The 27975-nt window shown below is 55.1% G+C and overlaps 1 protein-coding gene across 1 annotated transcript; it reads right to left on the minus strand.

The window, feature by feature from the left end:
* Positions 1–995: 995 nt before the first annotated feature.
* On the minus strand, positions 996–27946 carry LOC122165310 (Grid2 interacting protein). Its single transcript, XM_042828175.1, has 22 exons — positions 26909–27946; positions 25472–25626; positions 17591–17845; positions 16146–16231; positions 15865–15934; positions 14968–15062; positions 13600–13783; positions 11393–11547; positions 9731–9832; positions 8851–8948; positions 8317–8434; positions 7898–8223; positions 7376–7789; positions 6512–6599; positions 5551–5628; positions 4742–4938; positions 4206–4361; positions 3326–3412; positions 3032–3161; positions 2264–2382; positions 1944–2108; positions 996–1764 (listed from the first exon to the last, which is right to left on the minus strand). The coding sequence occupies exons 1-22, from the start codon at positions 27821–27823 to the stop codon at positions 1693–1695; spliced, it is 4065 nt and encodes a 1354-aa protein (XP_042684109.1). The 5' UTR covers positions 27824–27946; the 3' UTR covers positions 996–1692.
* Positions 27947–27975: the final 29 nt, after the last annotated feature.

A 27975-nucleotide genomic window follows, 5' to 3' on the forward strand; every position in this document is an offset into this window, starting at 1 on the left:
ATGAATACACACAGTCCCATTATCAAATGATAGAACCGTATCTCAGAAGTTCTGGGTTTTGAAATTTGAAAATATTCACATAAAAACACCAAGGAGGCCGGGGCTCTAGCTATCCTGCAAAGTTACAACACGTAGCAAAATCTATTTACAGCACTTTCACATTTTTAATGATGGTTGCATAATAACCTCCAGCGGTTTGAATTTTTAATACATTTTTACAAAAAAAAAACAAAACCAAAAACCAAAACCTGAATGCAGTGAGAACATCCAAACCATGAAGTGGAGATGGGTGCGCATTGCGCTGCACCATCACTGGGGGAGAGAAGAGCTCTGACAGCACGAGGCTGGGAACCGCCTGGCACTTACAGCTGTATAAACCAAAAACACGTGGGGAGAAGGGTTAAAAAAAAGTATTGAAAAGAGAAGATTTGAGGGTTATAAGGTCTCCCATAAATAATGCACAGGTTGGTAACAGTGTGTTTCAGCACAGTAAGAGCTCTCACTCTGGCATCGGCATGGGGGGGTCACCTAGGCGTCAGCGAGTGGGGGGCTCAGGTGGGTGGGACGCGCACAGCAGTGGCTGCGCTGTGCACCGAGCAGAGCCTCGCTGTGTAACGCACTGCCGTGTTGTGCCGCAAAGCTGGCGGGCGCTGCGTGGTCTGGAGGCACGTGCACGGACTGCAGGGTGCTGCTAGCCCTTTGTCCAGGGACATCTGGCGGGGAATTGCCTTGATTACAGCAAACAGCCGCTGCTGCAGGATGGATGTGCATCAGGCTCCTGAGACAGCCTGCAGGGACTGCTCAAGTCATAGTACATCCCCAAGCCCTGGGAGCGGGTTCCAGAAGGCACGGGGTGCTTCTGGCTGCTCTCTGCTGCTCTCAGGGCAGTACCAGGGCATCAGAGGGCTCCCGTTCATTTTTAAGCTACCAAAGATTTTGTGCTTTCCAAGGAGGCGCCAAAATGCTCAGGGATCCCTGGTTCCTGGTGAGTTCGGATAAGTCTAGTGCTGATGACATCAGATTACTGGGAAAATTTCTGTCAGTCACTGACAAACTCTTATGCAAAGCTGATGGCCAGGAAGGGCTGTGGGGCTTTTCTTGCTCCCCTGAGCAGCTGGGCAAAACCAGCCTGGATCTTCATTTAGGACTACATATTGTGTCACTGGGGTTCTGCAAGGTCTCATTTCTTCCCATCGCCTCAGCATTGCTGCACAGTGTACCCCATCCCTGGTGCTTCCAGCTCGGGCTCCTGGCATCAGGGCTCTGCACCTGCAAGGGGAACACTACGTACACATCCTGCATGAGAGGCTGGGACATTGCACAACCACACAGAACGTGGTTGTGGGGATGAGTGACAGGGCTCCAGTGAGCCCTGGTGCCAGGAGTGTGTGCCATGGGAGCACAGGGCAGCGGGGTTTCACCCAGATGTGTCTGCAATCCTTGATTCTGTGATACACTAGAAATGAAGGACGCTAGGAAGGATGCCATCAAACCAGCACAGGGTTTCCCTTTGTGCACCAGTGTCTCAGCCTCGTCTCCATCTGCAGCCATCCACACGTGTGCTCAGCATCCACGCTGCCCCGGCCCCTGCGGTTCTGCTCGATGGTGGCAGGTGGCAGCAGCCTATTTACAACCAAACTCAATGGGAGCAAATTGCACTTCATTGGCAACGAATCCTTGCGCCTCATGTTGTCACCAGGCAAGGGGGGATGTCATCCTGGGGCTGCGCTGGCTGTCTCCAACCTGCACATCCGTGAGCGCCCGCTGTGGGGAGAGAGCAAATAGCAAAGAATCAGGTGAGGTGAGGAGCACACTGCAGAATGTCCCCCCCTGCATCGGGCACCAGCTTCAAACTTATTGGGTGTTGGAAAAATGTCCATTTTGCTGCTTGCTGCTGCTGCAAGGAAACCCTTTTCTGACTGCCTTTGAAAAATACAACTCACCTCAAACTTGCTCATGAATTCTGCAAAAATGCCAAAGAAAGCTTCTGAAGTTGTCATTTTGGAGTCTTCCCCAAAGAAAGACAGCACCTTGCTGAACTCCTCCATGGCCCTGTGCTGCAGGTCGTCCAGTGAGCGCATGGCAGGCTGCGCGCTCTCCAGGAAGGACTGGGAGGGATGGCGTAAAGGAAAACAACCCAGACTGGGGCCTGGCATGGACATCACCACTTCTAATGGCTACCAGGCAGGGACAGCGGCCACTAAATGGTTTTACTGGAGGGCAGCAAGTGTGCTGGGGACTTGCCTCTTTTACAGAAGGATACGGTCATCACGATGGCAAACCGGTCCTCGGCGGTGGCTGGCATGCTGTGGCAGGCCATCTGGATGTCAGTGACAGTGGAGTGAAGGTCCTTCAGGTCGGCTGTCAGTGTTCTCTGGTTCACTGCAGAAGAAGAGGAGTGGGCAACGTTCCCCAGCTCTGGCTGCCTCCTGCTGCCAACTCAGGCACTGCACATCTCCTTCTGCCCTGCCTTGTCCGTGGGGTTTAAACAGCAGCAAGGCCACATGCAAAATCCAGCTGGGAAAGCTGCCAGTACAGACCTTCATCTAGGGAAAACTTGCACCTCTGGGGCTGAGTTATCTTATCTTTATTTATCCTCTGCAGCACCAATTCCCAGGGGAATTTGCTTGCCACCCAGGAAGGGATGGAGTGCCAGGAGGACCCCCATGGTTGCCTGCAGTCATCCCACGTGCCAGCATGCAGAGGGTGACCCTAAAATCTTTGTGATTTCTTTATGGCAGCTCACTGAGCCCTGTGATCCTCAGCCTGGGCTGTACCTGTGGTTGTACCGTGGACGCACAGCATACATAGCCAGCAGTCATCAGCATGGGTCAGCTGGGACCTCCCTGTTGCTAACCTCATGCTTTTGCATCCTCCTTCTCTCACTCAGCACCATTCCTCCCGGCTTGTGCCAATGGTGAGCAGCTCATGGCCAATCCAATACCCAACCGTTCACCAAACCCTATCCCCTACACCCACAATGAACCATGAGGCTGTGTAGATGCTCCCACATGTGTTTGTGTTCCATTACCTTTGGCAGCGAGCGGCACTGTGGGAAGATCCTTGGCAAAGCCCAGAAGCTCTGGGAAGTGTTGGCTGAGAGATTTGGCAAGGATGTGCAGGAAGGTGGATTTCCCATCAACGGTCTTGGTTGTGTTCAGCTGCAGCAAAGCAAAGAAAGGAAGTAGGCCCTATGCAGAGTGGGTTTGGGAAGCACCCAGCAGCTCTGGCTGCACAGAGGCTCCTCCGTGCTGCCCATCTCTCATTGCATTGCTGCTGGCACTGCTGCCTCTTGCATGAGGAAAAGTAAGCTCTGTGTCCTTACCTCTGTGAGGAAGTTGATTTTGAAGCCTGTCGTTTTGCTGGTCTTGGGCTGCCCGTTGTTCAAGTAGTTTCCCATGGCCAGCACAAACTGCAAAGAGAAACCACAGTGACTGAGCAGCACAGGCAGTGCCCATCTCCTTTGGTGCCCATCTCCTTTGGTGCCCATCTCCTTTGGTGCCTGCTTTTGGGTCAGATGGATGTTCAATAAATTCAGCTTACTTTAGCACTGTCCAGGAGCACCTTCCCTCCCTGCAGCACTTGTGCTTGGTCTGGATCAGTGCCTTTGCCATTTTCAGCACAATAGGATTTTGTCTCTCAGCAGCATCCCTTGCAGGAACAAAGTTAATTCTGGAGGCTGCTGAGCTCTCCCTGTCTGCAGGGTAAGGAATGTCCCGCTGCCCAGTAAATCCTTCCCCTCCTAAAAACCTTTTGCAGATGTTATATGTGGATCTTTAACAGGAGCTTTAAAGAGAAAGCAGCAATCCAGCAGAGCTGTTCCCTTCCCTAAGGATCTGACTCTTCACACCATGGCTCTGGAGCACTGAGGCACTGCAGGGACAGGACCTCAGAACACCTGGAGCCCAGCCTGGGGCTCTGGATCCCTGCTTGCTCTTTGTTACCATGCAACCAGCATCTCCTCCCCAGCACTTAGTGAGGTGCTGGGGGTCACTGGCCAGGAGCCCATGGCAATTCATCTCTCATCCGGAAATGCCTTTTGTCACACTGTATCCTCATTGACCCCACCTGACTTTTTTTTAAAAGCAAAGCTGAGGGAGTTCACCATCATTTGGGGCAGCTCATTGAGCTCATCTGAGCATGGCAAAGCATGCCCAGCCCTGGGGTCACCAAGGGCTCCTCCCCACAGCAGGGCTGCTTCTGACCTCCAGGATCTTTGCCAGCTTCTTGCTGCTTTTCAGCTCCAGAGAGGCCTTGCAAATACATTCATAGCTCGCTTTGATCTCCTCCGTCTTCTCCTGCAGAGTGGTCTTAAAGTGAAGGCTGCGCAGTCGGATCTTGTACTCAGGTACTGACAGCATCTGAGAGCAAAAGGAGGAGGAAATTATTCCTGTCCTTGAACCACAGACCCTCCTAGAAGATTGAAATTTTTCCCTGTACTTAAAAATGGCATCATGCTGTAGGAAAGTGAGTGTTATAGCAATGCCCACAGGTCAACAGAAAGTAAGCCAGAGCTGGGCGAAGTCACTCCTTAGTGTGCAGCAAAAAAATGAGGCACGTTTTGGCCAAGGGACATTCAATGCTGCCAGCTCCCAGGCACCACTCACACGGTCCCTGTGGTGGGTGCCCCCAGCCCCCCCCAGCATCACAGCCCTGCGTGTTTTCTGCCCTGTTCTCCTTCCCTGCAGCACTCAGTGGGATGACCTGGATGCTGCACAGAGCACCTCCCTCCAGCAGGCACCTGCAGCACGAACTGGTCAGGCTCGCTCAGCTTGCCAGGGTTCTCCTTGTAGCTCTGGAAGCGCTGCACCTCCTCCCCATCCGGGGCGTACAGCAGGAGCTGCTTGATGTGGGAAGGCTCCAGGCGGTCCGTCTCCATCGTCATGAGGATCTGACGCAGTTCCATGTGTGAGAGCTTCAGGTGAGCGATCAGGATGGCTGCAGGGAGGATGCAGTCAGTGGCACGGCAGGCAGGATGTTTGGCGTGGCCGAGAAGCGTGGACTTAGCCTTGTGCCCAAGATGGCACAGATCTGTGCTCGGAGCAGGGGGGGCTTTCCACTGCCCAAGGCACTGCAGAGGCTGTAGGGAGTCCTGGGGCATCGCTGTCTCCCACAGCCCCCGGTCAGACTGTTGCGCTGCTTTGCATGGACATCTCCAGTGCAGCAGGGCACCGTGCCCTGAGCGCCTGCCCAGCCCCACACCAGGACAGCAGGACTCCACAGGTCCCACCATGCCCCCACCCCACCACAAGCACCAGAGATGTGGTGCTGAGCCCTGCCCACAGCCCTGCAAGCTCTTCCCAGGCCAATGAGTCACATCCCATCTCCATCCTGTCCTTCCCTTCCTCTGCCCGCTGCCCAGGCTGAGCCAAGGTCTGCAGGGCCTTCTGCTGGGTGACAAGGGCAGCTCAGACCAGGGGAGCTGTGCTGGGATGGTGCTCATGGGATGGTGCTCATGTAGCCTCCCTCCTTTTACCTTTCCAGCTCTCTACATCCCCGGTCCCATCTCTGGGCCTGTTTGGGGGTACATTCACCACAGTGTTTACTTACATGTGTTGTAGGCCTTTTTGTGGGACAAAATTTCAACCACGTCTTTCTTTTTAAATGTTTCAGGCATGAAAGTTGGCTCTGGAAGAGAAACTGAGAGATATAATCGTGGGTAAGGACAGGCTCAGCTGTCTCCAGCGGGAAGAAAACTGCTGAAAACAGTGAAACCATGAATGAGATAGGAGGACTGATGCTTGGCACACAGCAATGGCTCCGGGAATCCTTGAATTCTGCTATTCAAAGATCTCCTGAATGGAGGACTCGGAGCTGAAAAAGGTAAAATGAGAGGTGAAACACACAGAAAATCCTAGAAATATCCCCAAAATGACAGCTCCTGGCAAGGGTCACATAGCATCCCCCTCCCACAGTCCATCCCATCGGAACCTGCCCGCATGAGATTGGCTCTGCCCGTGCCTGCTGCCATTACTGTGTGTTATTACATACATAAACAGAAAAGTGTTACTTGTGGTGCCCTCTATGGACAGAGAAATGTGTTCACAGCTGTTTGAGGGCTGAGCTTCGGGAGCAGCGGAGCTGCGATGCGGTGCGTCCCCGTGTGCGGGCAACACACGTGTGTGGACAGCAATAAGCAGAGCCCATCACAGATGGGTACAACGTGTGCTGCAGGTTGGAAGCCAGGCCTGCGGTGGCAATGAGGAGCAGCTTTGGCACACAGGGTGGCGTGGTGCTGACTGAGCATGGCAGCTGGGAGCAGAACAATGCAGAGCTCTGCTGCCCAGGTTGGTGGAAATGCAGAGAGAAAACAGATAACGGCAGCAAAGAGAATTAAGGGAGACAGCAAAATGGTCTTCACCTTAATAGTCTGCAGTGCCAGCACTCCAGCACCCTGTGTGTGAATGGTGCTGTCTTCCAGGTGCCGGAATCAGGCAATGGTTGGTGACCATGGAGCACTGTGCCCCTCTCAGGCTGACCCCAGGACCTGCCCAGGGGCTCTATCACTTACTGGTTGGCTTCTGCGTCCCGAAATGAAGCTCCAGGTCGAGGTATTTGACCATGTCGCTCAGCTTGTCATAGTCCGAGTCCTCCCCAAGCTGCAGGAGGAAGAGGAGCAGGTGGGAACCTGGGCACTGTGCCCCCTCCCCACCACCACCTGGAGATCTGTGTTCCCAGGAAATCCCACACTGATGGCACTATTCTTATAAGACATTTATAATACTAGCAATGCCCTACAGAAATCTGGGGAGTCGTTCACCGCCTAAGGAGGTGCTTCTACACTCATCTCACAGGATTTACTCATTCTCTTTAGAGAAGATGGGAGGACACATTTCCATCCATCACTGCCTCCTTGCCCCATAGATCTGTTTAGCTCCTGTCCTGCACTGAAGCCCCACAGAGCAAGCTGCTCTCTGCCTGCTGCTGGAGAACAGCTGCTTTACTAAGAACATAGAATTCCAGAGATGCCTGGAATTGTTTGCATCCAAAAGTCACCGGGAAGAAACATTTCATTCTCCATGGTGTAGGGCAGAGGGATGTGCCCACTGGGATGCATGATGGGAGAGCAATCCTACTGCTCCCATCCAGCTGTTTGGAGCTGCCATCCAGCTAACATCATGGGTGGAAGCTGAGCTCCATTAGGCTGGAAGCTGAGTTCCCAAGGCCTGTATCTCCCTGCAGGGCCCTGAATCCACCTCTAGAGCTTTTCATTGCCCCAAGTCCGTGGTGCCAAAGGTTTATTGCACTGAGCCTCACTCTTAGCTTCTTCTTTGCCCCCCATGGGCTCTCCATGCTCTCCCTGTCAATGCTGTGAACCACATTTGCAGTTCCCCACTGATAAACCTGTGACTCCCTTGCATCTCCCAGGCCATACCTGTCCCCAGATGGTCCCCTCCGAGTTCTCCACCTGCTCCCACCGCAGCCTCTTGACACTCATGTGGTTGGTCTCGCTCCGGCGGTGCAGCAGCCCCCGGTGCAGGGGGGGAGCGCAGGGCACAGGTGGGGGAGGCGGGGGGGGAGGCGGAGGCGGAACAGGGTGCAGGTGGCCCACCAGGGGCTTGGGAGCAGAAGAGGTGCTGGCCTTGGGGGGCTCGGCCTTGGCAGGGACAGGTTGGGGGTCATGGAACTGCAGGGGGGGCGGCGGGGGCGGGGGGCTGAGCGGAGGTGGGGGGATGTGGTCCGACAGCGTGGAGTAGGTGAGGGAGCTGCCCTCGTCACTGCTGCTGATGTACTCGCTGCTGCTGACGTCGTTGGTGACATAGCTGCCCTGGTCATCGTGGAAGCTCATCTGGGGGGAGGAGGGGAGCGGATGAAGGTTGCTCCCATCAGCCATCGTGGGATGTTCTGAGCCCCCCATGGGAAAAGGCTGATGGAGCATTTCCATCACCACGCTCACCTCCTCGTAGTCATTCTCGGGGGTGAGGAAATCATCCACGATGGTGACACGGTGTCCCAGCTGCTCGCTGAGAGCGTCCAGGAAGCGGTCGGTGTCGCGGCTGCGTGGCGGCCTGGAGAAGGTGAAGAGCTTCTTGCGCCGCGACAGCGGGCTGAGCGGGTAGGGCCGGTGCTGGGGGGACGGGGCCGGGCTGCTGTCCAGGCTGACGTAGGGATTGGACTCGGTGCTGCTCGGGGACCGCAGGCTGCTGTGCAGGCGGTAGTAGCACTGCTGGGCGGCCAGTGGGTCGCTTGGCCATGAGACGGGCACCCCCGATCTGCGGGCACCTGCGGGACAGGGCGCTGCCGGGCGGTTCCTGCTGCCACTGGAGACCCCCCCACGTCTGCCTCTCTCCAGAGCTGAGGGAAATCGGGCGCTACCTGCAGCATGCGCCGGGTCGGGGGCTGGGGACGATGCGTGGTGCAGGGCAGCATTGCCCACCTTGCTGGAGAAGCTGCCCAGCAGGCGGTTCTCCAGTTCTGCATAGACAGCTGACATCTGGGGGAAAAAGGGCAAAGAGCTGCTGGAATCAAGGCCTGGCTTGTGACACACCCAGGGACCTGTGATGTCCCGGGGACAGGACATCCACCATGAACTCAACCACCCCCATCTCTCACTCTGTAGAAGACTGCACCACCCAGACCTGATGCTCCTTCGCCTTTACTAGAGCTCCCCCACTCAGCAGCCTCCGGCTCACAGGGCTGTGACAGACCCCCACGTTATTCAAGCTGATTGCCCAGAGAAAAGCCCGGGGGCAGGGATGCTGCCAGGCATGGACAGCAGTGCTGCACATCCCTCCTGCTCTCCCTTCTATCTGCTTTCCTACATTTACATGGAAGGGATCTGGTGATGCTCCCTGTGAGAGCAGAGATCCCGTGTTCCAGGGCAGTGGTGCCCGCAGGTGGTGCCCGCACCATTTTGGGGTTGGGTGTCTCTGGCAGAGACGTGCCATCGCCAGCCTGCCTCTCTCCGGGGATCAAGCGAACCGGGACCTCCACGGTGTCACTCTGCCCTGCTGGGAAACAGAGACAGACCTTCAGCAGCCCGTCCTGTGCATGCCCCCACAGCACTGACCCATGAACATTCGTGTGCTCAGTTATAAAATGAGAATATTTTGCATTTCTCTGGCCACCATGCTGGTAGGTTTGGAAGTTTCCTGTGAATCCTCAGCACCCGAGCAGTGCCGTGGTTGTGCTGTGGTTGCAGCTGTACCTTGCACAGCTGGACAGTGATATTAAAGAGAAGAGCCATTTATCCAGTGCACGTTCAGGAGTTTGGACAACCACAGGAGGACAGACATTTCAGACAAGGGGCGATATGTGGGGTTTCCTTTGAAAAGAGGAACAGTTTGAGCCAAGAATGGATTTCATCAATAGTCACAAAGTGCCATTTTGACCTGCTTTTCTCACAGTGGTTTCACAGATGCTGTTCTGCCTATGAACTTGGTGCTGTCTGACACAGCTCACAGGAAGCTGCAGCCTATGCCCCAAAGGGGGGAACCAGCAGCACTGGGGAGATGCGCATCACTGAAGGGGAGGAATGATTCTGATTACTGCAAATCCCATGGTCTGCTTACCCTTGCAATTCACTTCTGAGCAATAGAGGGGACTGGAAACAATGTTCAGGATCAGCCTAAGAGGCTTCTTATTGGAACTGCTTAACTTTCATAAATATGGATTTCCAAAGGCTCCATCTCCTCCCACCGACTGTGCCCAGGTCAGGATGTGTCAGGATGTCAGCGTGGCCCAGAACACCTGGGCACAGTCTGCAAGACCCCAGCCTCACAGCACCCACCTGCAGCCCCTCCTTCCTCGGGGCGGTTGGTCCGGAGGCTGCTCCGGCACAACGATGCCCCTCGCACTGAGCTGCGGTAGCGTTCCTCTGCCTCGGGCTCAGCTGCAGCAGGAAACACAGTGGTGAGACATGCACAGACCCACCAGACCCCCCCTTGCTCCACTGTTTGTACCAGGGCTGCCCCCAGCCCTTCGGCAACAGCTGTGCTCAAGGCTTTCCCCATCCTCAAGCTGCTGCCAGGAAGCAGACTGAGTTGCAAACGCAGATGCACAGAGTGGAAAATTGGAATTGATCCTTTTCCCAGCAGGATTGGTGTCCAGCAATAACTACCTGCCCTCGAGGGACACAGGGCAGTGGGAGCAGTGCTGTAACACTGCCTGGGAGAACCATTCTGGTGGTAGAATGGCTCAGAGGCTCAGACTCACAGCAGGACGGGGATACTGGAGTGTCAGTATGACGTGTCCCATGGACTGGTGTTCAGACAGACCTATAGACACAGGCATCAGAGACTGCCACTGAGTTTGGAAGAAGACAGGAGGAAGAATCACCCCAAATTCATGGATCTCTGGCCATGCTCCCACACATGGACACACATCATCAACCAAAACAAGCAGCACTCACAGACTGCCCCTCGCTGCCAGGGTGGGAGCCAGGGAGCAGCTTGCAGAGGGGGACGGGTCCTGGGGGACAGTGCCATCCTCCTCTGCCAGGGCTGGGGGCACACATTGGCACTCCTGGCACACAGCTGCCATCTGCACACACATTAATTTCCCCCCAGATCTTCGGAAGTTCATAAACTCCATTTTTAGGATCTGTGTTCTTGGGAACATACAGCAGTTAGGTACACTGGGGCACGATTCCACACACAACAAAGCAGTGATAACTGAGACTGCAAACTGGGTGAGCAAATACCCTATCAGTGCATAGCAGGGGTATTTGCAGCAGGATTGCTCTGCTGTTCCCCCTGTGAGGGAAAAGGCTGTGCTAAAACCACAATGTTGTCCCCAAAGCCTCTCTCCTCACAGCACCTCTTTCGTGCCATTTTACTGACACCGAGTCTAAAATAAACATATCAAAACACTAATGCCCTAGAGTAGAAGAATTTGGAAGCAATTAAGAAGCTCAGATTCAAAGATTAAAACGTTTCAGCCCAAATTTGCCCTCCCCTTTCTGCTGTCTGAGTGCAAAGCCCATAATCCCACCGAGGCACAGCTGCGTGCTGCTGCAGCAATAAGGGATGGCGACAGCAGCACATGGCTGCTCCGAGCCAGCTCTATTGGGGTGAGATTTCATCCTGAGCGCTCACTGCAGGTGCTGTGCATGGCTGCGGGCATCTCACAGACCCCACTGCCATCATTGCTCATTCACCTGTTATCTGAACACTGCCCTTCGAGCACCAATTCCTTTTGGAGCTTCCTAACAGCCTGAGAGCTTCTAGCACCCTTTGCACCCAGACCTTTGTAACCGAACCACTACCACATTTGCTCTCAAAATGCAATTGCCCTTCCAAGACTATACAGAAAAGGAAAAGAAGTAACCTTCAGCCCAACATTCACAGAGCAAACCCTAGTTATTAGCAGGAGCTGGAGCACAGCAGCAGCTGCACTGAGCAGTGCACACTCCCTGGGCACATCCCTGCTGGAGCTGGAGCTTTCCTCTCACCTGCCAAGGACTTGTAACCAAGAAACCTGGCAATCTTTTGCTGGCAGTGCTCCTGCTCTTCGTACGTCAGCAGCTGGTAGATAAACTGCCAAATGACTTGCTTGGCTGGTGTGTCCAGCACCGGGTACACATCCACAATAAGAGTGTCAATGTTCCTGCAAAATGGGAGAGAGAGGGCTGGGCAGTGAGTGCATTCTGAGCTGCACAGCCCCAGCACACAGCTTTGCACCTCCCGATCTGCCTGCAGCTCAGCTGCTGGGATTGCCTCATCATTGGTACGAGCTGCCCAGGTCATCTACGAGCAGAGTTGTGGGCAAGGAACAGATCCTGGTGGGAGAGATGTGGGGGACTGGGGATGTGCAAGTGGGACTGATAGGGACAGCAATCTGCAGGGCCTGGCAGCACCTGGCAGCCAGACCATAAAGCCTGCTATGGGAGGCTGTGTGTGTATGGGGCAGCATGGATGGGTTGTGTGGTTGGATAGGTGGGTGGATAGATGGATGGACGAACGGATGGATGGATGGGTAAGTGGATGAGCACCAGGACATAGAGGTGCTCTGGTAAGGCCTGAAGTGTGGGCAGCTGGGATGAGGGCTGTGTCCTATGCTGTGTGGTGTGAAGGTGGTACAGGGTCTGCTCAGGATAATGGGGCTGAGTGCCCGAAGTGGTGAGGACGGTGAAACACCCAGGGAAAGAAGGCAGTCCCAGAGGGACTGGTCTCTAAGAGGTGGGTCTCAGCTGAGCAAGGCTGGGTCACAGATAAGGTCAGGATGTTTTTCTACTGAGAAACTCACACAGAAAACAGTGGTTAATGTTCACTGCAACTATTGCAGCCTTAATGTAGAAGCAATCGCAAGAACTCCACATAGAAAACTTTGTATTTAGGACTTTGTATGTAGGAACAAATCTGTTGTCTTGATATTAATCACTGAACTCCCTCAGGTGTGTGAGGGAGAGCGGAAAGATGACAGTGATTATCTGCTAAGCTGTTCTCTATATGTGGGTATTCTGCCTTTTCTGTGATGCCAGACAAGGCACCACCATCCTGACTCCCTTCTGTGTTCACTGCTGGGCAGTGCTGCTATTTGCAAGCAGCAGAAATGTCATGTAGAGGATTTCACCTGCCCTTACCAGGGCAGGTACAGGTCACAGCTGGGACAGGCTGATGGATTAGGTGATGGACTGGGGCAGCTACAGGCAAGATGATTTTGTCTAAGGCTGAGCAATTTGTTTTGAGTGTTCAGATTCCATCCAGGTTCTTCCAAGCACAAAACCCCCTGGACTTATCTCCCACTGCAGGTCCCAGAGGCTGCAACCATGCAGAGGGAATCCTGCAGGAGCAGAGCTGTCTCAGGGGATTCTAAGCAATGATTTCTGCTTTATCGTCTCAGTGTGCTGACTGCTGGTCCCCAGTGGATTCATTCAGCTGGCGCTGGGGGATTCCAGCAGCTCAAGTCAGCACCTGCAGCTCTGGGTGCGACTCTGGTCACATCAGGTTGGTGCAGCCCCAGCAATGCTCCTTGGGAGCTTATCGCTGCCAGTGACCTAGATACAGAGGGGCTTGTTGCATTTCATTGCAAAACAGGATTGAGATCCTTATCTGTCTGTATGGAAACAGAGTGCTACATGAAAGCATCAGGACCTGCCTGGCTCTGAGCAGCGCATCCCCAGAGCAGGTGCTGAGCTGTGGGAAGGGGCAGTGAATATCTCCCAGTGCCCTGAGAGGTGGTACGTCCCTGCTGGAAGGCTGAAGATGAAGGGCAGAGAGCAGGTTGCTATGACACATCCTGAGGCTGGGTTTCAGCTGGGTACAGCTGTGGGATGAGGACTCTGCAGCTGTTCTGCTGCCGAGAAATGCTGAGAAGAGCAAGGAGTTGGGAATGAAGCCCGGTGAGATCAGAGAGGTGGAACAGAACCTACGGCCATTGTGGGGACTGCCAGGCAGCAAGAGAGCCAGTGCTGCAGGGGATGAGGTCACCGTATGGCAGGGGCACCAGAGGTGACCGTGCTGCCCTGTCCGCGGGCAGGACACCCAGTGAGAGATGGGTTCCTGCTCAGCTCTTACCCTGAGAAAAATGCACAGCTGGAGAGAGCAGACAGCTGAGCCTGGCTCTGAGCCTGCAGGCTGAGGGCTGTGCTGCTGCAGGACTGTCCCTGCTGTGGCCATCAGAACTGGCGCTAAGGGAATGGCACCGCTAAGAAGTTACCGATGTTGGAAGAAGCTCTCCAGTGCTTTGCAGATGGTACAGCGCTCAGGTGGGGTGAGCAGGTGCTCCAGCTGCTGGTTGAAGGTCCTCCCTTGAATCTTGATGCTAGAGGGGAGGATCTCTGCCACCCACTGCAGGGAGGTGAGCGCAGAGGAGCTGGTCGGGGAGTCGGCAGAGTCAGAGTCTGCAAGGCGCAGGCAGAGAGAAAAGAGAATTGAACAGGCAGAGGGGCTGGCTGAGTTCATAGCCCATCCTCTGGACAGGGCAGGAGGACACTGGGGCAGCTGTGTGCCCCCGGGAGCCTGAAAACCAAGCAGATGGCAGAGCCGTGACCTGCATACGGGGGTCCTGCACTGCCCTGCCTGCACTGAGCTGCCTGAGAGCATGGCATGCAGTCTGCTTGGCCTTGTCGGGGTCTCTTGGGCCAATACCTGTGTTCCCAACCCCTGCCTGAAGCCCAGACTGCTCACATCTGCTGCACCTCTGTTGGGCAGCTGAAATCCCTCTGAGGCGGGAAAGCTTAAAGCACAGGCACCTCAGCTCCACTGAAACACAAGTCATGTTGTTCTGGTGCAGGGGTGGTTACCCCAGGAAAAAAAAAAAGACAGATTTTGGCCTCTGGGAAGCAGCGTGATGACAGGAATGGTACTGACACAGGGCCACACTCTGTCACCCTGCCTTGGCTTCTTTCATGGGGCTTTGAGTGCCACTGCTGTGCACTGATGAGCACTGAGGCTCCTGCTGTTGTTTCTAGGGCACATGCAAAGCAGTGGATAGCACAGGGCTCGAGGAAGCCCTCACCGCACCAGAAGGACAATCCAGTCACCAGTTCCCAGCCCTATGCATCACACAACAGCACCACCACAACACACTGCCCCTCTCCCTGCACTGGGAATGCAGCACTGTAAGTTCTGCAGGACCATATTCCTGCACCTCACTGCAATCACTGACACAACGCACCGCCTGCTCCCTCCAGCTCGCTCCCAGCAGCAAGCTGAATTATTCATGTCAGCAGTTCTGCACAGCACAGTCCACACACAGCCGTGATAGCTGCACAGCGACTATGGATGCACTGGGTTGGATTACTCCAGTCAAGTACACAGCACAGACTGCATATGAAGGACACTGGAAAGGGCTGTCAAGGACGATCACACAGTGCAATGAGCTGCTGGGCAGCAGCCAAGCCCAGGATTCAGCCTGGCCACAGAAAGCCAAGGAGCAGCTCTGCAGGTAGTGGGGAGCAGCGTCCAGTACCTTCAGTGCCTTGAGCCCACGGGCATTGGCAGCTCCTGATGCACACAGGGAGTTTAGGAACTCCTGAATCTGGGGTTCCTGACCCTCAGGGCACCCCTTCTGCAGCACACTTACCGCTGGAGAAATTGACGATGCCCTCTTCAACCACCAAGGTAGGCATCGCCCCGCTGCCCTGCAGCATCGACACCACCTTGTCATGAGAGCAGTTCCTGCAGGGCACAGACAGCTGGGTCAGGGCCACCCCATTCCTTGCAGACAGACAGCCCTACCATGCCCCGGCTGCAGCTCCCTGGCTCTCCTCTTGCTGGATCTCAGCTGAGATCACGGTGCATCACCGCAGCCACAGTGAGCAACGGGCATGGAGTGTGCATCCACAGTGAGCAATGGGTGTGGGGTGTGCATCTACAGCCCCAGCAGGTGAACTTCACATGTAGGCCAGAGCACTGGGGGACTCTGCCTGTCCTAACTCTGCATGGAGAGGATGTGAAGTGGATGATAAATACATCCCTGGGAAGGGCACCGGTTGACCTGGGGCACTGCCACTGCAATGTGGGCTCAGAGAACAGCCTCTAGGTGGGTATGCTCTGCTCTGGAGCTGCTGCATCAGCCAACAGTTTGCTGGATCAGCTGAAATGTGAGAGCCTGAGCACTGCCAGCAGCAGCATCAGATGTTTAACCTTTAAATATTCATCACTCTCTCTTATCTTGTAGTCCATCCTAACCCTTTGCTCTTGCTTTTCCTTGCAGAAAGCCCAACCTGGTGAAATAAAGGCTGCTGCCACAGCACCAGTGATGTAAAAGGACAAGCAAGGCCGGGCTGAAATATTCCAATGATACTCAGTTTTCATGAAAGAATATTACAGGAGGTGTCTATGTGGGGTGACATCCCTCACATCCCACAGCAGATAGCTCTGAAGGATGCTCATCTCTGGCTTCTATTCTATGAGGGTTAGTAATGAAGACCGCTGCGCCCCCTCCCACAGCAGCACACTCCTTCCAGGAGCCACTTACCTCATGTCCAGGCCGTTAAGAAATAGGATTCGGTCTCCAGGTTTGAGTGCAGCCTTCTCAGCCGGACTCCCTGCAGGCAGAGGGAAGGAGTGGGGCTGCAGCTGCTGCCCCTGGGCTGGGGTCTGTCCCATCCCTTCCATGCCTTCTGTGCCCCAGAGCAGGGACCCTGCAGCCTTGTAAAGCTCCTTGGCTATTCTAGCAAGCAACATACACTTAGCACTTCTGTTTCACACCATAGATAGCTGGGTTGGTCTGAGCCTGGTGGCCAGCAGGATTCTTACCTGGCAGAACGGACTCGATCCACACTGGTGCATGTCCACGCAGCGTGAAGCCAAAGCTTTTGTTGCCTTTATAAACTCGCACCGTCCTGCAGGTAGAAAAACAAACAAATGTGACATCAGAACACAAAAAAAGTTGGGCTTTTGTTTCCTTCCCCAGCCCCACTGGAGCCCCTCTGTCTGGGTACCTCCTGCGCTGCTCACCGAGTCCCTTTGATGCTTTCCAAAGGGACACCCCTTGCTAACCTCTGGGACGAGGACAGCATGCTGCCACTGTGGCCACTGAGCACAGGGTCTCTGCTGGAGCCTTTAGATCCAGTTACGGCTTTTGCAAGCTAAAGCTGAATGTACATTAACACGAAGGTTGCAGCACAGGGGAAGTGGGGATGCTGGAGATGGGAGCTGAAGGAACAGAGCCTGTGAGCATTGATTGATACTCTATTAATTACTGCACTCATAAAAACACAGCCCAGGGCTCCAAATCAAATGTGTTTTTAAAGTGAAGCACAGGCTATAATACATTACATAGAATAAGAGAGACTGGGGGACAAAGAGCCCAAAGACTGATGAGAAAAAAGTGAAATCCAGTGAGGAAATGTTGGAAAGAGCATCAGGAAGAGATGAGAGCTTCCTGGGGAAAGTGACAGCACCGAGACCATTCACAACCAGGAAACCACTATAGAGACCAGTTTTACACTGGCAGGGAGAAAAATGTGTTGGAACTGAATTTTGGAAAAGTCATAGCAACAAATTTTCCTCACAGGGAGGTGTGCTGCGGCCAAACACCCTGAGGGTAACAGATGGAGGCAGGGGAATGATTCGGAGCAACCACAATGGCACAGGGCCTCCCCAGGAGGGGAGCCCTGCCCCCCAGCAGACCCCGTCCTGCTCTGCTTGTCTGTGAGATGGGGCTGGGAGCACAGCGGCAGTCAGCGCCAGCACAGCAGGGCAGCTCCATGCTATGAGCTGCAAGGGTCTGGCCATCTGGGCAGCGGGAAGTGGGTTAATCCCCTGTGCAGCCATGTCCTGCCTTCCTCCTGCTGCTGCTGCCTGGCACCCAGACACCGCTGGGGCAGGGCAGGGAGACATGCACAGCCTGCTGTGCGCTTGGCAGTGCGGGCCATCGGAGCGGCCAAGCATCCCGCACCCCAGCTGACATGCCCAGGCATCCTGCAACCCACCCAGCATGCCACCATCCCTTCAAGCCTCTGAGTGCCATCTCACCTCCACACACACCTTTGCAACAGCAAGGGGACAGAATAGGTGACCTAGATCTGGGACACGGAGTGCAAACTTGCCCACCCTTCAAGCAAGAAGGGTCTGTGCTCAGCCTCATCCCAGGAGGATTTCACCCATCCTGTGCACAGAAGACATCCCCATTCCCAGCATCTCCCCCATGCTGCCATCCACACCAAACACACCCAGGCAGCACCCAGGAGCCGTTCTACCTGCGCGCAGCCCCTGAGGCCACATTGCTGGTGATGAGCGAGGTGGTTTTCCGCAGGCTCTTGCTGAGCTCCTCGTGGCTGCGGGGCACAGAGCTGGCACGGGTGGACACGAGCAGCCTCTCCTGGTGGTCCTCGCTCCGGCTGCGCCGCAGGCGGTTGCTGTGCTGTTCACTCTTGGAGCGGCACAGCTTGCTGATCAGGCTTTGTGACACCACCTCATCGAAGCGCTGCCGGTGTTTTTTGGGGATGAAAATCCTGGAAAAGGGACAAGGAGAGCAGAGAGTGAGGATGGGACTGAGGGGGTGATGGCACAGAGCTCTGCATCCAGCAGTGCCCGGAAAAGGAGGACTCCAGTCCCTTGTGTGCCCACAGCCTCAGCACTGCCTGTGAGGACCAGGAACACGGGATGCCAAGGATACAAGGGGACACCATGGATGCTGGCTGCATCTCCTGCCCTGTCCCATGCACAGCTCCTTGGGGTGAGAAGGTCGGAGCTCTCTGCAGCACAGCATTATGCAGAGACCAATCGCAACAGCTCCATTCCTCCTTGATGCCCCATCCCAGACCCTATTAGCTGCTAGTCCTGCTGGGCCAATGGCAAGGTGCAGCTCAAGCCTTGCATCAATTGTTTTTCACCCGATTATGGCCCAGCAGCCAGCTCTACAGAGAAGACCTCTCTCTGCCTTCATCCCTGTTACAGGTGCTCCAAGGACCCTGGCAGACTCACACACTGCAGGACCCCAGTGAGGTGCTTATTGTCCCCGCATGGCCCTCCCTGCCCACGTCCCCCCTGCCCATCCCTGCAGCTCTTGTCTGGGGTGTCACACACCTCCCGCACTGCAACACATGGAGATGCCTTTCCTTCCTCTCTTTTTTCCTTTTCCCATCACAGCTGTGAAACACTGACACCCCATTCATCTCCTCCCACCTTTTCCATTTGCACATTTAGGGGCTTCTGGAGGAGATGTTATCTCACGATGTTTCTATAGCAACTCTAACTGTTGCACCCAAACTGCATCTCACTGCTGCAGCTGTGCCTGCTCCATATGCAGCACCGCTGGCACCTCTCTTTACTGCACACACCTCATCTCATGGACATGCTCTCTACATTAGCAGGGAGCAGGGATGTGGTGTCACCACCCTGCACCTCAGGACTGCATGTTATGGAGTGGCATTGATTCACAGCAGGATGCAGACAGCATCTGAAAAGATCTGGGCTGAGGGTATTGGGGGGTCCTCAACCCTGGGGCATCTTCTCTAAAAGAATCTGAAAGCAAGGATGGAGCTGGAGGAGAAGCACAGATCCCAAACCTCTGAGACTAGGACACAGCTGTTTGCACCCAGGGAAAGGCTGAGCCCAATGGAGCAGCCTGTGCCCTCCTGCTGGGCCGGAGCAGGCAGAGCTCACCTGGTCCCAAGGCCGACAGATGTTCACACATAGTGCCAGGTGATAATTTAAAATTAGTGAACACACCAGCACGATTCACAGCCAATCTGTGATGAGGCAACAATGAGAAATGCAGTGAGAAATGAGTGCAATGCTGCTAATAAGCAGCTCCCCAGCAGCAGGCAGGCAGCAGGGGCTGGGGCCAGGCTGAGCCCCACTTCCCTCCCAAGGGCAGAGATGCTCTGCTCTCATTTCAGCTGGATGAATGAGATCGGTCCCACAGCTTCCCACAGGGCTGCCCCACTTTGCCAGGGTGGTTCCTTTGCCTGTGGGCTGGCAGAAAGGAGAACAGAGCAGCAACACAGCACGAGCTCAAAGCAGGCCCAGAGACTCCTTTTTTTATGGACTGACTCAGTGCTAGCAGTGAAACTTGGTGCTACCAGGGAGAGGAGCTTAATAATAGTGATAATAATCCTAATAAGTGCACAAAAGATTTTCTTCTTCCAAAACCCTTTGCAGAGCATCCTTAGGATGGGCACAGCACTTCTCAGAGACCTGCAGGGAGGTATTTTAGAGCTTCAATGGCATGCAATGTGGTGAGCACTCAGATCTGTCCTTAACAAGTGACCCACCATCCAGGCAGCACATGGGTGGCGTTGGCTGATGTGACACCAGCACTGATCTGCCTTCCTCCCTCTCTTCCTCCTGTGCTCTGTCAGCACTGCCCACATTTCCTGTTGGAGTGCAGTGGCTGAGGTGCCCCCAGCCCTGGGCATGGTGACTGCCAGCACCCAGCCCTGCAGGGCACTGCCAGCCCTTCTCTGTCATACCAGGACACCTTCATCAGAACTAAGTCTGAATCAATACAAATTGAGGGCATTTTCCAGGCCAGGAGATGTCCCCAAGGGCCATGTGCTCCCACAAGGCCAGGAAACGCGGCCGGCAGAGCCTGCCCCGCCTGTCCCCAGCTGCTCTGATGCTCACTTGGGTACAGCGTGCTTGGCACAGCTCAGCCTTTGTCCGTCTCATTCTTTAAAACCCACAGAGAGCTCATTTGCAGCTTATTTCCTAATGGATATTCCCACTGCACCTGTGAGGGACTCCCTCCTGCCCCGCAGCCCAGCACCCACCCCACAACCCAGGCGGTGCCTCCCAGGAGCTGTGGTGGGTGCTGAGCCCTGTGCCACGCTCTGCAGTACGCACAGCTCAGTGCCCTCACCACAGGCACCGTCCGGTTACAACACCCAGCCACAAGCTCGCAGAGTACAACCCCACAGCACCCCAACCCATCTGTGCATTGCGTGCACAGAGCCAAAGTAGACCCTGATGTGCAATTCCCAGCCCCCGGCCCCAGCGTTCCTTTAAGCTTCGCCCCACGTTCCCTGGCTCCTCGCGCCCCTGGCAGCGGGGTCCCCTCGCACGGCCGTGCATCGTGGGGACACCGCAGGAGCACAAGCCCCACACCGTGCACCAACCCTCAGTCACAGCACGGAGTGCAGACGTACCGAAAATGCCGAGAGAAGCTCCGGTCCTTCCCCATTTGTCCAAGGTGCAGCGGGAACAAAAGGAGACGCTTCAGCTCCGCATGCAGCTGAGGCTCAGCCCCGGCTCACGCCCACGACGCCGGCTCCAGCCCCGCACGGTGCCAGCGGGCACTGCCCTGGCACCCGCCGTGCACGCAGAGAGCGGACAGATGGGCACAGCCCTGTGCCTGCTTCTCGCCCCGCACTGTGCCCAAAGCTGGTTTCACTCTGCCTTCTCCCCAGTGCCAGTGCTGCCCCAAAACTCGGCTCTGAAGCCTTTTTGCTTTCCCTAACCCTGCAGTATGTGTGATTTCTAGCTGGATCTCTCTGGGAAGGACGCTGCACAGAAAGGAGGGCACGGCTTCGCGCCGAACTCCGGAGGGATGCCTCGCTGGTGCTAATTAGTTGACTTCTAAGTGCTTCTGTTTAAATTACATGCTGCCGTAATGGGTGAGAAACCTTAAAGGCAAGCAGTGATTGCGCGGGTTCAGAGCTGCTTGCACACTGCACCCACTGGACCCATCCCTGCAGGCATGGGCCTAGCAGCAGCACCAGGACCCGAACCTCAGCTCTCCTGCACATGTAGAGCACTGTGGAGCACTGCTTCTCCCTGGGGTGCCACAGCCACTCTTGGAAGCAAGGATAGAAGATAAAATCCTCTATTTTAAATGCCACCGTCTTGAAACACAGCATTTGATACAGAGGATGTGAGGCTTTTGGAGCTAAAGAAGCGAGAGAATCTCCAGGCAGCAAAGGAGAAAAAAATGAAAAATGTATGGCTTTGCCTCAAAACAGCTATCAAAGAGCAGACCTTGACTGAATCCCTAGTGCAGAAAGCACATCCCAGGGAGGATGAAAACACTGAGCAACACTGGGATTATGTCTGAACTGTGCCGCACCAATGGCTCGCAGGCCAGAAAACACCTCTGCCCCGAGAGCAAGCTGCAGTGCCCAATGTTACATGGTTCTGAGACAGAAAACTTCACCCATCCAACAGGAGTTATGGCATCGCACAGATCTCAGAGCTCGCCTACTTCTCCCCCCCATCCTCCACATCTCTCCCCCAATATCTCCATAGTGCTCAGTGCTGTGACACCAGGACAGCCGGGTCACCCTGCACCCTGCAGCACACACGCAGCTGAGGGATGGCCGTGGCTGCCCCCAAGCACAGAGCGGTGCATTCCCACCATGGATTTTCTGTGCACACAGGGCTGTCTCCCCGTCCCCGCAGCCAATGGTCGATAATCGCTCATCGGGCCGCAGATGTGCCGCAGATGTGCCCGCAGAGTCATTAGAGGGAATGGGGCTCTTCCTCACCACAGAGCCTCACAGCCCCTCCCAGCCGGGTCCCACCCCGGGGAACTGCTGATGGCTGCTGTGTACTTCGGTGTAGGAACAGCAGAAACCATTTTCTGTGATCTGTTTGAGATCCCGAGCGCACCTCAGGTCACAGAGCTGCTTTACAAAACTGAAGTTGCACATCGGTGGTGGTGTGAATGCAGGCAATGCATTACAGCAGCAGCTTGATTTGTCAAACCAAATTAGTTCCTTAACAGGAGATTTTGCACCACGACCTTTTGGCCCATTTGCACTTGACTGCAACCAACAGAACTTCCCTCCCAACTGGTGCCCCACTGGTGGCACATTTTCTCCCTAACTCCTGTTTGTGCCATAGGACACGTGTCCAGCTATCAGAATAGGGATTTTTTTAAATGGAAGCAGATGAGAGCCACCTCCTCTCCTTCAATCACCTCCTGCTGCCCACTTTGTGGCAGTTCTACCCTGCAGAGCAGCACAGCACTGCTGCACCATGCACCAGTGGTGCCCCAGCCCCAACCAGAGCACGAGCTGTCCGTGAGGGCATGCAGTCTTGGGGAAGGGGGCAGGCATGGCAGCAGCACGGTGCGTCCTGTATAAAACCCTGATGGATAAAATGAAATTTCTCATCCAGAGGTGGCCACAGATGGCCTCAGCATTTTAATATGGGGAGAAGCCGAGTGATGTTATTGCTGTGAAAAACAAGCTGGGACAAATAGATTGTCTTGGGAGTGTTATTAAAATGAGCTCAGTGGAATTTCTCTGAGATGAGAGAATCCCCAGCAGGCAGCAGTGTTGTCTGCACTGGGGATCAAAGGGGCTGCAGGCAGAACTGCAGCACCAAGAGTGACACTGGGGCTGCCTGGTGCCCCTCAGCAGGGGCTGGGAAGGAACAAACTGCATTCACTGTGCTCTCCTTGCAACAAAGCACAGCAGAAGGACTTACAGGAGCCCCATGGCATGCAGCAGCCTGAAAACCCGATGGGTTCTTGCACATGGGGTGTGCACCAGCATATGGGTACGTCCTGCTAATCGCATCCAGGTTAATGGGACAGTGCCTGTGCGCAGGGCATCGGAGCTGGAGTGGCATGCACAACTTTTAGAACACTGAAGGTCAATGGGGGGAATGGAGATCTGTGCTCAGAGCTCCACAGTTCTGTTGTCCATCTGTTTGAAACATGTTTCAAACCTCAGTGCCACTGCTGTGAGCTGAAACAACACTGACATGGATACTGGGACACTGCTGGTGTGGGAGGAAAGGCACAGGGCACAGCAGACAGCAAGGGGAACACGGTGCTCAGTGAGCTCCTAACCTCTGAAATGCAGCAAGGATCCTGTCTGCATCACTTGTCTTTGTGTCAACAACCCTGGCACTGCAAGGTGCCCAGAGCAGAGTCAAAGCAATTCCCTGCCTGAACCACAGCTCTGCCTGGGCTGGAGACATCCCAGGAAGAAGAGCTGAACCCCAGGACCCACAGCTGCCCCCTACATCCCACGTGGGGCAGATATGAGGAGAAGAAGAATGAACCCCTGGGTCACAGCTGGGCTCTGGTGCCCGCAGGTGACAGAGGGGCACAAAGTGAGAAGAGATCTCCCTCTCCCCCACCCCACAGAGCCTCTGGCATTGGCAGCTCTGATGCACTACGGCTGCTAAGAGTTGATTAACTTTTCACATATCTCTTTTTTGCAGTGCTAGATCCTGGAATTAAGCAGCTTTCCAACCGTTCCCCTCCCGGCCCCCTAGGATCCCGGGAAGGGTCCGTTGTTACTCACCCGAGGCAGCTCATCTTCCCCCCGCGCCGCTGGTGTTCATCATTCCTGAGCAGAACTACAATTGTGCACTTTTACTACAGCCACCAACCATATGGGCAGGGGATCTGCGCACAGGGAGGACCCGGCGCAGCACGTGCATTATCCCTGCTATCCACAACCCAACGGATGAAGAAAATGTCAGCAAATTAAAATCTGCGGGAGCTTAATTCTGGGCAAATGGGATGAAATCCATTTGAGCTGAAGAGGGAAAAAAAAAAAAAAAGCAACTCGAAAAAGCACAGCCTGAGGACAGCAGGAGGAGGAGCGCTGTTTGCAGCCCCAAGTCCCAGCGTTGTGCTGAGCCTGGGGGTCTTGGGTTACACTGCACAGCAGCACGGAGCTGGGCAGGGGGATGCGTGGGGAAGGAGCAGAGTGGCAGCCAGGTCCCAGAATAAACACGGTGCTGCAGGAGAGATCCAATCAGACCAGCACTAGGTATGTGCTTGCTGCTTAGCTCTGCACGGCCACACAGTCATCCCCCGTGGGTCACTGTCACTGTTGCCACCCTGCACACTGATGCAGGGCTCAGCCGGTCTGCTGGAACACAGAGCTGATGGCATGGGGAGCACTGGGAACCCCCAGCATCCCTCACATCACCCCCCAACATCTTCCCTTCCTGCCCATGAACACTGCTCTCACCTGCCCCATGCTATGGAAAGGGTTGGTCTCACTGTTTCCCCACCTGCTTTGTAGGGCTGTGGGCACCGGGGGGGTTGCACAGCCATGGGGGTCTGGGGCACCTCTGCCATGGGGCTGAGCCCTGAGCCCTGTGGAAATAACCCAAATACGTTCTCAGCATCCTACACATCCAGAACACACAGGAGCTTCTCAGCACCTTGGAGTGAGTTATTAAAAGCACTAAAAGCTCTTGCTCAGCAGCAAACCTGCTTGATGCTGGACTCCGGGGTAAGCAGCTCATGTTCTGCACAAACAGCAAACACAGAGCTGCATGCAGCTCCCACCAATACATCCTCAGCTGGGAAACATTTTTTCCAAAGCAACGTTTTTTCCCTTCAATTCATTTCATCAAGATTAGACGGTAAATCTTTCCCCTAAGCTAAATATTTCATTTTCATTAAACTGAGATGAGCTGCCCGATTCGCCATGCATCCTGCCCCAGCCCCACTGCCAACCTCACACACGGCACGGGGGGAAAAGCACCTCGGGATGGGGACAGCAGACCACTGCTGGGATGGGGATGCCCCAGGGAAAGCGTGCCCATGGCAGAGGGGCTTGGGTCTGGAGGGCAATGGAAAAACTTCCTGCAGTCCCCTCTGTGGGGAAAATAAAAAGCCGTAAAATTCTCCAGGTGGTGGTTCCTGGTGCCCCTCTGAGGGTACCTCAGTGGGGTCTGATCTGGAGGTGCCAGGTGTTCCTGGTTTCAGAGGCACTCACCCTCCCACTTCAGGACCTCAGGAGCATGGCAGTTACCCTGGCACAGGGATGTTGTTATGGTAACGGTAATATCTCGCAATTCCACTGATTAAAGCAGGAATTGGAAAGCCAGGCCCAGAGCGGGGCCAGATGGAGACCTGATTCCCTAATGGCCACTGTCTCAGCCTGGCTGTAATCCCTGCCACGTGCCCGCGTGCTGTCCCTGACCCTGTCCCCATCCTTGGACACAACGAGATCAGCACAGCAGTGCAGTTGCATGCTCAGGTCCCCATAACACAGACACTCTGCCAAGGCACAAGAGGTGCTGTAGACCATAGGGACCCCCAGCAGAGCAGTACCATGGCAGCCCAGGATGTGGGAGCTGGCCCCCAGCCCTGCACAGAGCCCCCTGCCCCCACAGCCCTGCCAGGCAGGCTGATAGCATGGGTGACGTCAGCCAGGCAGTACCTGATGCTGTCGATGAGGTGCTGGTGGGACTCCTGGGTGAGCAGCATGCACAGGGCACAGGCCAAGCACTCCACCCTCCGCTCAGCTGCGTACTGCTTCAGCGCGGCGAACACCTGCTCCTTGAGCTCGGGATGGTCCCCCAGGATGGCATCCACCTGCAGCACAGAACAAAGGGGCACTGAGAGGGGACAAGTGTGAGTACAGGGCACAGATCAGATCTGACTAGGGGCAGCATCCAGATAATCAATGGGAAGGGAAGCAGTGTGGCAAGGAAAGTGAAACTTTCGTCATTTGGCATCTCATGCCTATCCCCAATCCCATTGCACTGCATGCCATAAGCACTGCACAAGGGACACTAACATGATAAGCCCACAGGGCCACCAGGGCCACCTGGGAGGTGGCCACAGGAACCATCCCCCTGCCATGGATTCTGGGTGCCACCACGTGCTGTACATTTCAAGGTTACTGAATCTGGGACAGAACAGCAGCTGCTCCCTGTGGATGGCTCTACAAACTTTTCTGTCTCAAGGTCCAGTGCAGTGAGGACGAGGAATGTGGTGTTTCAATGAGCTTAGTGCTGGGCCAGTTCTGTTATGTTTTCTCCCAGGCTGAGGTGCTGTGCCCAGTGTGCAGGGGACAGAGGGCAACACTGACCTCAACTGAGACCCCGAGCAACTTTTGGTGATTGCCACACACAATGCTCAGCAGGAGCAGCCCAGCGCCAGCCCTACAAACACCACCTGGGCACTGTTACAACAGAAGCAGTCAGCAGGCAGTGGATCAGCACACAGGGCAGTGCCTGCAAACCCACAGCTCCGTGTCTATCTGTGAGGCTGTAATTGGAATGCTGACCAAGGGGGTCTGGCCCAAGGATCTCTTTAGGAATGCTTTGTTCCTGTATTAGCTTGGGATCAAAAAACACACAAGCCTGGTTATTTTCATAACAGCATTTTAAAAGGCTGCTTTGAAATGGAAATTAGAAAGATTAAAAAAAACAACTGCTATCAAATTCATAATTAGCGCAGGGTGATGTTTGGTAAATTACCCACTAGGCAGCATTCAGGAGCACAATGAAGATGTCACTGCAGCACTGTTTCTCCCTTTTCACATAGTAGGACTGCACGGGGATGCTCAGGCAGAAGGAGGGCACTCAGGAAGTGTTGATGTGGTCCCATAGAACAAAAAGAATGAGCACTCTCCAAACCCAAAGCTCTTCATAGCACCCATTTATTCTCTCAGCAGTCATTGCAAGATGGGACCCTTCTCTCTGGCACTGACGACAGTAGAAGTCTTTTCCAACCCAAATATCCCTACAATTCCATGAATCCACCCCCTTCAGCCTGCCCTGGGTGTCCTCGTGTGGGTGTGCCAGAGACGGGATGTGAGGAGCGTGGTGCTGAGCTCCACCTGGGTGCCCCCCTCACACCCCATCTTTACCTTTTTGCTGAACTCCTGCGCTTTCTGCTTCCTCTCCATGCGCACAGCAGCAGCGCTGGGGCCGAGGTCCCTCTGCGGCCGCAGCAGCCCCAGTCGCAGCGCTCGCCTACTGCAGGATGCCAGCAGCTCGGCCGCCGCCTCGGCACTGCGCACAGCCACGCCGTCCACCTCCAGCAGCAGGTCCCCAGGAGCGATGCCGCAGGTGGCAGCAGGAGAGCCAGGGGCCACACTGGCCACGCGAGGGGGGCTGCCGCCCACCAGCTGCAAGCCCAGGTGTGGGGTCGGGGGCAGGTCGGCACGCTGCAGCCTGGACAGCACGCCGATGCTGGGGGGCACGGAGCTGCAGCGCCGGGCTAATGCCAGCAACGCCGGGCAGCCCAGTGAGGCGACGGGCTGCCCCTCCAGCTCCAGCACCTCGTCACCCGGGCGCAGCCCTGCCGCTGCTGCACTGCTGCCCTCCTGCACCCATAGCACGTAGCAGGGCCCGCTGCCACCCAAAGAGAAGCCAAACGCCTCTGGCCAGCCTTGGTTGGTTGTCGGCATGGCTGCAACTGCAAGACACAAAGGGAGGCGGTGGTGTGGGAGCGTTCTGTTCAGAGTGGTGCTTTCTGCTGGAGATGCCGCATTGGGTGTGCCATGACACTGCACCCTGGGGCACAAAAATGCTTCAGGAGAGGAAATTTTCTTTTGTATTTCCCCCGAAATGGTTCTTATTCTCCCACAGTTAGCAGTGAGGATGTGGCATGCACCCAGCCCAGGGAGTGGAGCAGGGCACCTGCTGTATGTGTCCATAGAGGTCATTACTTCATTCACACTGTGCTGGTGAACTGACATGCAGTGGCTCTTTTCAATACTCAGTGCTGCAAACCCTATTTCTAGCAGCATCTGCCAGACCCTCTCAGCCCCCTGAAGCATCTTTTCCTGCCCAGAAAGTGAAGGCCAATGTGTCCCTGTGCTAACCTGGCTACAGTACCCTGAAACACAAATAATGATTTCCAAATTCTGATTTTGTAGTTAGTTTCAGTATTAGGATCCACTTGGTGAATGCAGTGGGGAAGAGAGCTCAG

The sequence above is a fragment of the Centrocercus urophasianus genome, unplaced genomic scaffold (assembly GCF_019232065.1).
Source record: "Centrocercus urophasianus isolate 14NV4802_14NV808 unplaced genomic scaffold, USGS_Curo_1.0 seq_29, whole genome shotgun sequence".
Taxonomy (NCBI): Eukaryota; Metazoa; Chordata; class Aves; order Galliformes; family Phasianidae; genus Centrocercus; species Centrocercus urophasianus.